The sequence below is a fragment of the Phascolarctos cinereus genome, unplaced genomic scaffold, assembly GCF_003287225.1.
Source record: "Phascolarctos cinereus isolate Bilbo 61053 unplaced genomic scaffold, phaCin_HiC Scaffold_3;HRSCAF=262, whole genome shotgun sequence".
Taxonomy (NCBI): Eukaryota; Metazoa; Chordata; class Mammalia; order Diprotodontia; family Phascolarctidae; genus Phascolarctos; species Phascolarctos cinereus.
In genome coordinates this window covers 36,954,797-36,968,796 of record NW_027555736.1, presented here as the reverse complement: position 1 = coordinate 36,968,796, position 14,000 = coordinate 36,954,797, and the positions used below count along the sequence as shown (strand labels likewise).

General features: G+C 47.0%; 1 protein-coding gene across 3 annotated transcripts in view; it reads left to right on the top strand.

Annotated features, from left to right (window-relative positions):
• LDB3 (LIM domain binding 3) overlaps positions 1–14,000 on the top strand; it is a 115,814-nt gene that overhangs the window by 84,440 nt on the left and 17,374 nt on the right. For all 3 annotated transcript variants that reach the window (XM_020994604.2, XM_020994602.2, XM_020994601.2), the window contains one exon: positions 7,074–7,207. In XM_020994604.2, the coding sequence (XP_020850263.1) occupies positions 7,074–7,207 (134 nt within the window). The remainder of the gene's footprint in view (positions 1–7,073; positions 7,208–14,000) is intronic.

Sequence of the window (14,000 nt, the reverse complement as noted above, 5' to 3'; positions counted from 1 at the left end):
TTTCTATAAAATGAAGGGGGATAAGGTCTCTTCTAGTGTTCTATATACATATTTGATCCTCTGACTATCTAATTATCAAGTTGGAGTCAGCCTCACGAGCCCCTAGAACAGCTGGGCTTTTTCCAAGACCCAGTTCTAACCTGGTAGGAAATATTGGAGATGTTTTCTGGTTCAGACAGCTAGCACCCTTGGAATGCTACCACACTCACAAGGTCTTCAGGTTTGCAGTTAGACGGGACATTAGTGAATCTCTAGGCTATTTTTTTTTGTGTCAGGGCCTGGAGGGCCTTTCCCAAGTCCTCTCTCTTCCTTTTCCTGCCTTCCTGTGGCTCCCCCAACCTTTTCTCCGCAGTCTAAGCTCTTAGCTAGGCCTTGTTCACTTAGAAATCGTCTCCTGCTCTGTCTCCTCAGCCTAGATGGCTCAGCCTCTCTCATCTCTGTGGCTTCCCTGCTATTTGTGTCCTGTTTCCTTAGCTGACCATTGCCCTCTTGTTTGTGTTTCACTCAGCTTGGAGGGGCTGAGGGCATAGGGATGTTCCCAAGGCCTGGAAGTGCGCAGGGGAAGCTCAAGATGGAGACAGGCATCATCTGTGGGGGTTTTTGTACCTAGATTTGATTTATCCTTATAAAGGATTCTTTTTTTTTTCCATGTCTTAGATTCAGGCTTATTTGATTTTCTGAGATTTTCTGAACAGGCTCCTAGGATTTTTGGAGTTGGAAGAGGTATTAGAAATTATCTAGTCCACTCCAATCCTGTCATGTTGCAGATAAGGAAACTGAGGCTGAGAGAAAGCGACAGTTATTGCATTAGTGTCAAGATTCAAGCCCGGGTCTCTCAACTCCAAGACATGTGATCTTTGCAGGACCCTGACTACTTTTCTTCCCTATTCTAGGATCAGATCTGGAAGGGACCTTAGAGGTCATTTCAATGTAACACCTTCTGTCTCTAAGCACTGTGCATAGGACTGGGCACGCAAAGTCTTATCTTTGAATAAGGTTTTTTCTTAAGAAAGTCCCTTCCTCCCCAAGAAGCTTATATTCTACTGGGTGGGGGCAGGGAACAACATGTAAAAACATAAATAAATGCAAAATCAAACAAGTTAATTTTGTGGTGGGGTGCCACTAGGACCTGGGAGAATGAAGAAGAGACTCGATAGGAGATAGCATTTGAGCTGAACCTGGAAAGGAGATCAGGATTCCAGGTGCCAGAAGTTCAGAGGGAGAACATTCCAGTCCTATGCTAAGCACAGAGGTGGGAGACATCCTACGAACAGCAAATGGGCCATTTTGGCTGCAGCATAGCATGTATGAGGAGGAGGAGAATGCCATCAGCCCAAAAAAAGCCTTGAGTCTAGTTGTGAAGGACTCCAAAGGCCAGAGAGAAATGTGTGTTTTATCCTAGAAGGAGGGTGTCTTGAGCAGGGGAGCGATATGGTCAGATCTATGCCATGGGAATACGGCAATGTAGTCAGTCTCTTCAATCTGGCAGCCAGATGGAGTTTGGGTTGGCAAAAAGAGGCTAGATGCAAAATCTGACAGTATTTTCTAGGAAAGGTGACGAAGAGCTGGCCTGGGGTGGTCTTGGGATGTGGTAAGAGCGGAGGACAAACCAGCCAGGCTTGGCCAGTGATTGGCTATGGGAGGTGAGGGCTAGGGAAGAGCTGAGGATTTCTCCAGGCTTGCAGAGTGCCTAGAAGAATGCTGAGGAAAATAGGGGAATTCAGAGGAGGAGTGAATGTAGGAGGAAAGGTCATGAGGTCTTTGTGGTTTGGGTTTTCTTTTGATTCTGGAAAGGACCTAGACTATAACATGTTAGACCTAATCACTTTCTTGGTTCAGCCTGAACGTCTGTCCCAGGATCACAAGCAAGGATTATTAGCTTAAAAAACACATAAATACCTTTGGGGGCAGCTAGGTGGTGCAGTGGATAGAGCCTTGGCCCCAGAGTCAGAAGGACCTGAGTTCAAATCTGGCCTCAGACACTTACTAGCTGAGTGACCCTGGGCAAGTCACTTAACCCCAACTGCCTCACATGAATGCATGCACACGCACAAGTGCCTTTAAAGTTAAAGTCAGTTGGACTGGCCACTAAGGAGGTCGTTAGCATCTTCAGAGAAAGCAATTTCCAAAGCAGTTTGGCAGCAGCGGTCAGTCAGTGGTGCTCTAGGAGACATAGAGTACAGTAGTGACAGCAGAGGCTCTGGAGTCAGGGGACCTGAGTTCAAGTGCTGCCTCTGATGCTTACTAGTTGTGTGACCTCAGGCAAGTCATTTGCTTTCCTTGGGCCTCAGTTTCTTCATCTGTAAAATGAGTGGGTTGGGCTAGCTGGCCTTCAAAGTCCCCTGCATGTGAAAGATCCTACAATCTTGGAAGAGACCTTGGAGCATAGCATATCAGAGCTGGATGGGGCTTTTGAGGGAATTGAGTGATCTCTGTGACTGCCTGTGACCTGTGTGCAGGGGGCCCTGGAGGCTAGCCCCCTTCTACCCCTCTTCCCTTTTCCAGGCATGGGTGGCTAAGGAAAGACCTTTCTCTGACTTCCTTTCTTGCCCCAACCAGGCTGGACTCTTCCTCTCCCAGGGGCCCTGGTCATTTGAGGGGATGGTTTTCTTTTGTATCTCGGTGCTCCTGGGGCTCCTGAAGAGATGCCTAAAGGGACCAGGTGTCCAGAGGCTTCCCCTTCATGGCCTCAGCCAAGGATCAGTTCTGGAGATCCAGACTTCCCCAGCAAAGGACCCTCCCTTCACAGCGCAGGAAGCTGAAGCCAGAGGGAAGGTGACCTGTCCTAGGTCACCCATGTACTAAGTGTCAGAGGTGGAGTTTTAACCAGGTCCTCCAACTCCTGGGTACCTGCTCTTTCCCCTGTCCCAGGCTACCTACGGCCCAGAGCTCAGCCTAATTCATCAATGGCGTCCAGAGGGAGAACCCCTCTGTGTGCTTCTGGTGAATCCTTGCTCCCACGCCTGGAGTCACTGGAAGAGGGAGCTCCAGAGAATGATGACGGGAGGTGGGGGGAGAGAGCACGATGCGGGGGGGGGGAAGAATTTAGGAAAGCAAACTTCTCAAATTGTAAGGAGCTCATTTTAAATCCTTCCCATGGAGAATAGTGCTTAGCTTTCTTGTCAGTCATCTTTGCCTTCTCCTCCCTTAGACGTGCACGCTATTTTTTTTTTCAAGAAGAAGAATGAAGCTATTAAGCATGAGGAAGGAAACCCAAAACTCATGAATGTGGTCCTTGTGACAGCCACAAAGGGCCCCTCCAGCTGGGGAGAGCTGGGTAAAGCTCCCACTGACCCTTCTGCCCTTCCCCCTCCCTCTACCACAGTCAGGCTCTAGATGGAACTCGGAGAATTGGCCACATGTCCCGAGCCTGCCCCAGGAGCAGACAGACAGGGAAGAAGAACAGGATCTCAGGGCTGTACGCCTCTTGCCAGCTGTGTGTGTGTGTGTGTGTGTGTGTGTGTGTGTGTGTGTGTGTGTGTGTGAAGGGGGCAGGGATAAATAGAGGGATCTCCCACCACTGTTTCCTAGCCTTCTTTTGAAAATCTGGCTCAGGAGGCCAGGAAAAAGAAAGGCATTCTCCTATGAGGGCCACTGCTGAGCCTCAGATCCCAGAGCTCAGAATAGGTTAGCTCAGTGCTGCCCCGAGAAGGGCAGGTAGTGGGGGAGACATCTCTGACAGTGCTCTCCATGCCTGTCTTCTCCTTAGGGACCACTCTACCCCCAGCAGCCAGGCTGGCTCAAGAGTCCAGGGACAGCTGGCGTTGTGAACTCAATGAGGAGGTCCCCCTGGGAGTGGTCCACACTCTTCTCCACGCTCCTTTGCCAGTACCTACTCTGTCCCTGGCCTCCTTGTGGTCCCATAGTTTGATATCCTTGTGCTTTCATCAGAGAATTCCTCCCCACATGACACAAAGCATGTGGAGACAGAGGATCTGAGGCAAATCTTGGCTCTGCCACTTACCACTTGGCTAACCTTGGGCCAGGGACTTGACTTCTCTGAGACTCAGTTTCTTCATTTACAAAGTGAGGAAGCTGAGCTAGATGATCCTTCCAGATTTTCATCTCCATTCTATGGAGGTCCAAACCCTTCTTAGCAGACTATTTCATGGGTTATTGTGTCAAAAAACCAACCCATCACCTAAGGCAGTCTCCTAGTGCTGGGCTTCTCCAAACTCAGGGGACTAGTCCTCAGATGACAGGCACGTGGGCTTTGGCCAGGCCAACATGCTCAGCTATATATGTATGGGGTGGGGGATGGGGAGAGCAGTAATGATGGTTATGTTGGTCATGGCATTAGCACTGTTTGGGGCCTTGTTATATTTCCTGGCATTGTAACTCTGGAAAATCAACAAGTCAACTCATTTATTCAGTATGTTCTAAATAGAGACAAAAATAGAGACAAAAAAAAAATGGAATGGTCCCTGCCCTCAGGTAGCTTAGATTCTACTACAGAAGATAATGTAGACATATATATATGCATGTATAATATATATACACTCATGTATATGTATGTATATATCCACATGTGTGGATACACATACATAAAATGTAACACATACAATGTACATACATGTATATATAACTATACATATTCATGAGTATATATAAATACATGTATATATACATATATACATATACATCTATATATATCCCTACACTGGTATATCTTCCAAATATATCTTTATCTTTATTTGGTATATATCTTTATATATATATATATATATATATATATATATATATATATATATATATATATAATTGATATCTATTTGAGATATATATGTGTGTGTGTGTATATGTGTATACATATATATACATATACACACACCAAATAATGACATATTGTATTTCCCTGGGAAAGTCACTTTACCATTGTAAGCCTCAGTTTTTCTACCTATAAAATGGGGATGATAATTCTTGCTCTAGCTATTTCAAAAGGCTGTTGTGAAGAAAACACTGAAAAGCTCCAGAAAACTGTGAGTGATCATTGGCCCAGCATTTTAAGGAGCTGGGATGTCGCCAGGCAGGTCCTCCAAGCCCCAGCATCCATGGGCCCTTTAGCAGAGGGTCTTGCTTTGTCGAGTGATGGTGGCCCAGGCCTCTGCTGTGGTGCTTCCTGTCACTGGAAGTCTTTCTGGCTCAGAAGCCCAAGCTTGGGCTCCATCCTCATGGCCCTCCAGACCTGGGTGATGTGATTTGTCTAGGTAAGTGGAGGACACAAGATGGGGTCCACATCTTGTGGCTCCAAGTCTGGGACCATTTCGGTACACAATCTAGCCGGGATAGACAGGCCCAGACAAGGGGAGCACTAACTATGACCCCCCCCCCCAGCAATCCTGGAAAGAAAACTAGATGGAGCCGGGTGAGTTGAGTCTGCATCCTGGCTCTCCTCCCTATTAGCTACACCATCTTGGCAATAGTTTTCTGTGAAATGAGAATGATTCTTGTCCTACATGTGAGATTCCATATGGTATCATACAAAGAATACTGGGCACAGAACCAGGAGAGATCTGGGATCAAATAAGTCCTACCACTGACATTCACAAGCTATATAACCATGGGCACTAAGTCACCAGTCTATCTGAACCTCAGTTTCTTCATCTGTGAAATGGGGATGATAATACCCTTCACACCTTCCTCACAGGGTTGTCATGAGGATAGAATGAGGTAAATGAGTGCTCAGCTTTTGCAAAGCTTACAGCGCTGTGTAAATGTCAGCTGCTCTTGGAACCTTCTTCTGATTTATTGAGAGGAAAGCATGAGCACCTTTTATTCTGTGGTTCTCAAGGGCCAACTAACACACACACAGCTCTGGTCGTAGAATGTTCCCTAACCTGGGTCCATTGCCTTTCTGAGAGTCCTCAGATCTCAGGGAATTGGTGAACTTGGACTATTAATACTTTGGTAACAATATCAACATAACTGTGAGGCTATGTAGTGTAGCTTTTGCATTTAAACTCGTGATTCTGAGAAGGGGCCCCTGGGTTATACCAGGGGGCCAAAAGAGAGGTGGGGACAGCTGTTCCCTCTTGAGCCTACTCCACGCACCTAGCCACAACCTCAGGTTTCTCGGTCCTTCTTTATCCAGAGAAGGGTAGAACTCCAACTGTTCGAATTAGGGATGGGTCGCCATCTCCCTTCCCAAGTTCTAGGATTTGACTTTGGAAATGTAGCTGATCACTGAGGTTTGGGCCTGAGGAAGGAGACCCTTCCTAGCTGTGACCCTGGTCAAGTCACCTTCTTTATGCCTCAATTTCCTCACCTGTAAAATGGAAATAATGCCACCATCCTGGAGACCTTGAGAAAGGAGTTCTTTCCCTAGGCATCTCTTCCTCTGTAAAAATGAAGGGGTTGAGCTAGGACAGCAGCTCTCACCTTGGAATCCATGAACTTGGGTTTTAAAAAATATATTTTGTTAATTATATTTCCATCTAATTGGTTTCCTTTGTAGTCCTATGGATTTTAATTTGTACCTTTAAAACAAGATTCTGAGAAGGGTTTCCCCAAACGCCGTCCAAGGAGTGAATGACACCAAAAGCTTAAGGACCCCAAGATCTCAAAAGGGTCTCCAAGGTCCCTTTCATTTCTATGTCCCATGATCCCTATCCTGGGACCTACTGACTCGTATGAGATCAAAGCACTTAGGGAGCCTTAACGTGCCTTGGAAATGGGAACTGTTGATCGCTAATATCATCATTCCCTAAAGCCCATTCCCTGGCATGGGCAACTCTGCTGGGGTTGCTGAGTGTCTCCTCTTGCTGACAGACTCAAAGATGGGTAGCTGGAGGGTGGGAAGAGGTCATTCTATCCATTTAAAGGAAACCAGAGGCCTTTTCTTTCAAGGGGCACCAGCAGGGTCCTGCCTTCCCCACCCAAGCTTACTAACAACTGCATTTCTTTTGATAAAATGTCTCCTTCCCAAGATCCCTTGCAAATCAATCCCCTGCATGTCTCTGTGGGGCAGGGACAGAGGGCGAGGGGGAAAGGAGAGGATAGGCGGAAAATGGGGAGGTGAGCAAAGCAGCTTCCCTGTGGGCTGCTCTGTTCACTGCTCCCCCCCTTTTTTTTAGGATCATTAGCTCTTCCTATTCCCCGGCGGCTTCGGCATCCCACGTTCCTGCCACCTATAATGAAGCTCCTGCCACCGCTCCTAAGCCCCGGGTGGTCACCACTGCCAGCATCCGGCCTTCAGTCTACCAGTCAGGTGAGAGCCCATGGACAGGTTTGTGCATATCTGGAGGAGACATAGTGTGTGTGGGGAGGTGTTGAGTGTGTGTGTGTGTTGGGGTCTAGGGGGAGCCGAGGAACTGACCAAAACTTGGCCTCCTCTTGGTGAAGAATCCCACATCTCAGGAATAGGGAAAGGGTTTGCAGTGTGAACCCCAAATCTTTCTGGTACAAGGGCCATAAGGAGTGCCTGTCTCTTAGAGACCAGGAGTTGATAGCAAGAAGGCTCTCTTTCCCCTACAAAGAGCAAGCCCTACTTGCTGGGAGCTGCCATGGAGCAGAATAATCCCTTATGCCAGCTCACCTGGCCTTCAGGGAAAGGAAGAGCTGCCTGTTTAGAGCTGGCTGGGAGATTGGCACTAGGCCAGGGCATTTCCCAGGGAGCCAGGTGGAAAGCATGAAGGCTCCTCCCAGTCCTTCCTCCCATGACCCAAGAGCAGGTAAAGGGTCAGGGCTGATTCATCAGTGCCCCCTAAAGGGAACATGTTTTGAAAATCCTCCCAACAAAGGCCTTTGCTACCAGGGGTCTTGTTGCGCAGCTGGCTCTCTCCCAGGGAGGCCTCCTACTATTCCCAGGAGGGCTTTGAGTACTGACATCACCCCCTCGTGCTCCCAGCCTCCCACCCATGAAGCAAGCATGAGGAATGAAAGTGGTCCCTCTGGACCTGTCCTTGGTGTTCTGGGACAAAGGCCTAGTTGAGTACCTTTTTAATGGGTAAGGGTTGTCCCTCGTGCCTTCATCATATGATATACCTGAAAAGAATTCTCTAGCTAAAGGTCATTGTGATCACAGTAGGGGTAGGCAAAAGCTCATTCTACCCCAAAGATATCAGTGATAGGAAGCAGGGCACCACTCAACTCCCCTTCAGCATCTTATTAGGCATAGTAAGATCTAGCTCAAGGTCAGAGAAGATGGACAGAACAAAAGAGGGGGGTTGTGTGAGCAGTAGTGGGAAGTGCACTAGCTGGGGAGCCAAGACAACTGGGCTTAAATCCTAACTGTGTCATGAGACATGGATGTGGCCACTGAGGGAATTAACTTTGCTTAACTATGCATTTTTGTTACACAGGTTTTCTTTTTCTTTATTTTTCATTGTTCAGCTGGAGAAATGGTGGCTGTGGGGATAGGGGGAGTAAAGTAGGAGGGAGAGAAAGTAAATGCTTATTAATTGAAAAAATAATGAAATATGTGGGTATGTATATATAAGTATGTGTATATATTTTATATATACTTGTATATATGTGTGTATGTATATGTATATATACATAAAGGTATATATGTATAATCCTACTTGCATGACCACAGATATTAGCCTGCATGACCCTGGACAAATCATTTAAGCTTTCTGGGTTCTCAGTTCCTCATTAGTAAAACGAGAGGGTTAGATTAGCTGATCTCTAAAGTCCTAGCTCTAAATTCTATGACACTACAGCCTGGAAATGAAGATTATTGCCATATTGCAGAGTGCCTTGAAATACAAGTCTAAGGCAATGGGGAGTTACTGACAAGTTTCTCTATAGCTCTTTGGAATCTGATGTCAGGGACCGGTTTGGTGGTATAGCTAGGTGAGGCTTAGACTATAGGAAAGGCAGGGTGACGAGAAAAGTCCAACACTGTGGACTTTTAAGAGAAGCTCAAGTACTGTGAGCTTGGTAGAACTAAAAGCATTTTGAAATGCTAAGTATAGCACCAGGAACAATGGGGCAGAATGCCAGGGTAGCCAGGCTACGGCCTTGCTTAATGTTCAGAATTCTGAAAGGAAATAGAACCTCCTTGGAGAAATGCCATCGTTCCCCAGACTCGGGCTTCTCTTAACTTTGGGAACACAAGTTCCTGGGCAAAGAGAATTTGTTGAAAAATCCCGTGCTCCCTGCCCCTTGGCAGCACCATCCACAGGAGCCATGCCTCTGGAAAAAGGCCTTCTCTTAGGGTAATGTGGGGTTGAGCACCATTTTGGGCCCCTCTTCCTTCTCAATCCTGGCCCTCTTCCAGTCCCTATCTGGTCCATTTGTCTGTGCCCCACTAGGGGGCAGCATACCCTTAGTTCCAGTTCCAGGCCCCACCGGAAAGCAAGAGCGGAATGAGGGAGCAGAGAAGCCAGCCCTCAATTGAACTCCTTCACTCCCCAGAATGATTTCAGACCTGTAGGGCTAGGGCTGAGCTTGATTGGGATTTGCTTTGGTTCCCAGCAATAAGAAGACCTCACCTACCCCCCAGACATTAACTCATTCCTGCTTGAAGGGTGGAAGGGACAGGAATTCTCTGACTTGCTTTGGAAAGGAATGGCTGGTACCGGTCTTAGCAAAAGGCACAGGCAGGCCAGGGTCATAGATGGGTTGGTATCACCAAAGTTTCCACATTTAGTCTGGGGCTGAGGGTCCCTAGGGACCTCACTAGACACTTACTTTAAGGTTTATACAGGGCTTTCCTGTGAGGTAGGCAATTTAAGAATTAAGATTCCCATTTTAGAGATGAGGAAACGGAGACTCAGACACTTACTCTTGGTGAACTGTCTTGGGAATCACATGATCATAGATTTAGCGCTAGAAGGGACGTCAGATTCCATCTAGTTTGAAACCCTCCCCTCATTTTACAGATGAGGAACCTGAAGTCAGAGAAACTTGGGTGACCTGCCAATTATCTTTGCCCTGTTAGTAAGTGGTAGAGATAGAGCTTGAGCCCAGATTCAACCCTAGAGACAATGTTCCTTTCTCCCTGTTCTATGTCACCTTCCATGTTGGTGAGTCTCCTTTGGAATCTATGGGAGAGAGTATTGTCAGGGGCTTTTGTTTGGTGGCAGGGACTAAATAACATTGGCCCCCGTTGGGCCATCAAGCATAGAGATGAAAGGTCTGGGCTCTTGGACCTAGACATTCACACTTTCCAGAGGGTCCCACCCTTGGTTTTCTCTCCACCAGCAAACGGGACTGGGTAGCTCCCCATATACTACTCATTCATGCAATCTCTGGACCCATGGTGGCATCCAGAAAAGGGAGAATGAGGCAATATGATTTCTGTATGTATTTATTTAGGGCCTTGCCAAACTCAGAGCACTCCTCAGACAGGCTCTCATCCTGGCTTTGAGTACCCAAGGGAGGAATTGGCAAGGGCTCAGGGTAGCTTCTAGTCTGAAAGTAGGGAAACTGAGGGACTGACTATTTTGTGGCCAACCAGTAAAGGAGTTCAGTCTCTGGAAAGCCCAAGTCTGCATCCTTCCACCCAACCCATGGGTCAGAAGTCCTCTTCTCTTTGCTGCCCCGACACTCCTCCCCTGGGACCCATGGGTGGCATTTCTGGAGCAGAATCAACAATCCTCTTGCAGCCTTGATCTTACCCACAGCCCCCACTCTGCTGGCGCCAGAGGTGGGGCACGCGGAGATGCTACAGTGAGGTTCCTTCTAAAAAGCCTTGGGGCCTTCATGAAGAAGGCAAGCCAGTTTGAGCGTACAACCTCTCAAGGGCCCCCAAACTGTGGGACAATACCTGGTGCACTCTCTGGAATCCCAAGGACCACAGAAAGGTGACAAACCATTGGAATAACAATCTGTAGACACAACCTTGAGTATGTTGAAATGGGGGCTCAGCTCATGAGGTTGCTGGGAGAGAAACATGGTCTTGCCAGAGGCTGAGTGAGTAAGGGCTCTTTGAAAAAAGTTGGGCAGAGAAGTTAGAATTAGTTAGGAATCACCTTATTTAATTACATAGTCTCCAAGCAGCCTTGTGAGATAGGGGGCCTTTTGAACTTGCCAATTAGAGATGAAATATCACCTTCTAATTTGGACAGGCTTAATGCCATCATGCAGAAATAGTAACATCCTCTGGGCAGGCTCTACAGAGATAGCATAGCAAGGCTCTCTTCTGCTGGTTTTAAACACTGTTTATCTTTCCAAAGTGGAAAAAGGGGAGCTGGGGGTGAGGTAGGTTGTTTGGTTCCAAGACTGATTAACAGAACTGGTAGAAGTGGAATCTTGGAGGAGAGGAAGGACACTAGGTGGAACCCATTTAATTAAAAAAAAATAGGAGGCGTAGAACTCAGTAATAATAGTAGGTAGCATTTCTACAGGTGGCACTTTAAGATTTATATTATCTCATTTGACTTTATAAAAACCCTGAAAGGTAGGTGGTTATTCCCTTTTTATAGATAAGTAAACTGAGACAATCAGAGAGACTCATCCAAGGTTACACAGCTCATAAATGTGAGAGGTAGGATTCAAACTCAGGCCTTCCTGACTCCAAGTCAAGAACTTTATCCTGTGTACCACCTAACTGCCTCACTATGTCATCTCCCATCTACCTGCCTTCTAGGTACTCAGGTGTGGCTTTTTGACTGAGTCCAAGTTTTACAGGATAAATCCTTTTCTTAAGGGGACTTGTTCTGTGAAGTTTGGAATTCAGTCAAAGGGCTGCACTTGAGGACCTAGAGGGCCACATGTGGCCTTGAGGCCTCAGGTGCCCCACCCCTGGCCTCGGCTATCCCTCATTCTGGGAGCTTCCTCCCTCCTTACTGCTGAGCACCTCCGTTCCGACCATATCTCTAATACTACCTAGGTGACCTTGGGCAAATTCCTTGTCTTCCTTGAGTGTCCTTCCTCTCACTACCCATCTTGCTTGAAAGCTTATCATGCTCTGATCCCCAGTAGACTGTGAGCACCTTGTCAGCAGAAATTATGTTTTTGCCTTTCCTGGTATCCCCTGTGCTTAGCATGGTGCCTGACACATAGTAGGTGCTTAGTAAGTCCTTCTTGATTTACAAACTCACATAGGCAAGCAAGTTAGTGCAGCATGAGGACCCATGTGAGCAGTGGATTGGGTTATCCCAGCTCAGAACTCAGTCCCCAGGACTCAGCTGCCCTGAAAGGGACTTGCCAGTGCTCTTTGAAGAGAGGTCATCCCAGTCTTGAACAGAACTCAAATTCAGCAATAGAAGATGCCCTCTATCCACCACTTAGAGCCAGACCCCCCACGTGGAGACCCTGGTTTTGCCACAGCGCCCAGACTTTAATGTCCAATTCCAAGCCTTTGTAGATAGAAGAATGTCACTAGCTCCAAGGAGTAATGACAGGGCCACAGCAGCATCTGAGCATCCATTATGAAATCAGGGAAAGCAGAGTGTTCTCTGTATTTCTGTTTCCTGATTCCCTTTGTCCAGAGCCATCAGTGGCTCCCTACTCCTAAGATAAATACACACTCCTCAGGCTGGGATTTCGGACTCTCTGAACCCAGCTCCAACTGTCCTTTTTTTAAAAAATTTTTAATTTTTTTAATTTTGGGGTTAAGTGACTTGTCCAGGGTCACACAGCTACCAACTGTCCTTCTTAATCTCATTTGACATGATTCCCTTTCACAAACTCTACACGCTGCACAAACTCTACTCTGAGCCATTGGCCCTCCCTCCTTGCTTCTGTGTGTCCACCCAGACTGTGTCCCATGTTTGGAATGCACTCTCACCTCACCTCTGATGCTCACAACCTTCCTCTTCCTTCAGGGGCTCTATTGAGATGCTGCCTCCTCCAGGAAGCCTTCTTTGCTCCCCTTCCTCTAGTTGTTAACTCTCAGCCCCTCCTCAAATGATTTTGTATTTCCTTATTTGTAGATGTGTTACATCTCCTCCACAAGTTCTATACAGGCGGCAGATGTTTCATTTTGTCTTAGGATCACGTAATAGATACTTCAAAAAGATTTACTAAATTGAATTCTAATAGTTCTAATCCCAAACACCACAGAATGACCCTAGAATCTCCCTCACCTCCAAATATACACTCCTTCCTTTTTCTTCTTTCTCTATGCTCGTCTTTTCTTCCTCTTCAAGTCATTCCTTTGTTCCTTCCCCTCTTGGTCCACCCAACAGTTGGTGAGTGGCTGGTGTAGATGCAGTGTGTGAGGGGAGGCAGAATTCCATTTCATTTCTGTTACTGGCTTAAGGCCCAAGCAGTTCTAGAGAATCAGGGGGCCTGTTTCCCAGATGCCTCCCAGACCTCCAGGTCCTTTGTTTCCCTTTCTCTTCCTACTTTTACCTCCTACTTTTACAGAGCTATGCCATGTGGGCCCCAGGAAGAACTAGGGCATGGGATTTAGAGCTGAAAGGGACCTTAGAGATTATCTCGTCCAACCCTTTCACTTTACAGAAGAGGAAACTGAGGCCTATAGAAGTTGAGCGACTTAGCCAAGGTCACACAGGCTCTTAGCAGTTGGTGCTCAGGCTCCAAATTCAGTATTCTTTCCTTGGTCAGACTGTCACATTATAGGTCATCATATCATCGATTCAGAGCTAAAAGGGACCTCCAAGGCCAGTTAGTCCAAAGACCTCCGTTTTCTGATGAGGAAACTGAGGCCCAGAGTAATCAAGTGATTTGCCCAAGTTCACACAGGTAGAAAGTAGCAAAGGCAAGATTTTAACCTGGGCCCTTCCCCCCAAATTAAATAAAACTAATGTTCTTTCCCCAGGTTTGTTTCCCAGAAAAAAGAGGCCCATACAATAGTTGTTTAGGAATAACTGACAAAGAGAGGGGGTCAGCTGCCTGTCTGGGTCATGGAGGAAAAAGGGAGTTTCTCTATTACTAAAATGGGGGAGGCACTGCATACAATGAGCAGAATCAAAGCCTGAACAGTAGCAGACTGCAAGAAGAGCAGTCATCAGGGAAAACTGCAAGTTGTGAAGTCTTTAATTGCAGAGAATGGGAAATGAGGGGCTGGGAGAAACGGGATGGAGGGGAGCCGAAGCTCCTTACCACCATTCCAGTTTTTAAACCCCCTGGGATGGATCGCCTGC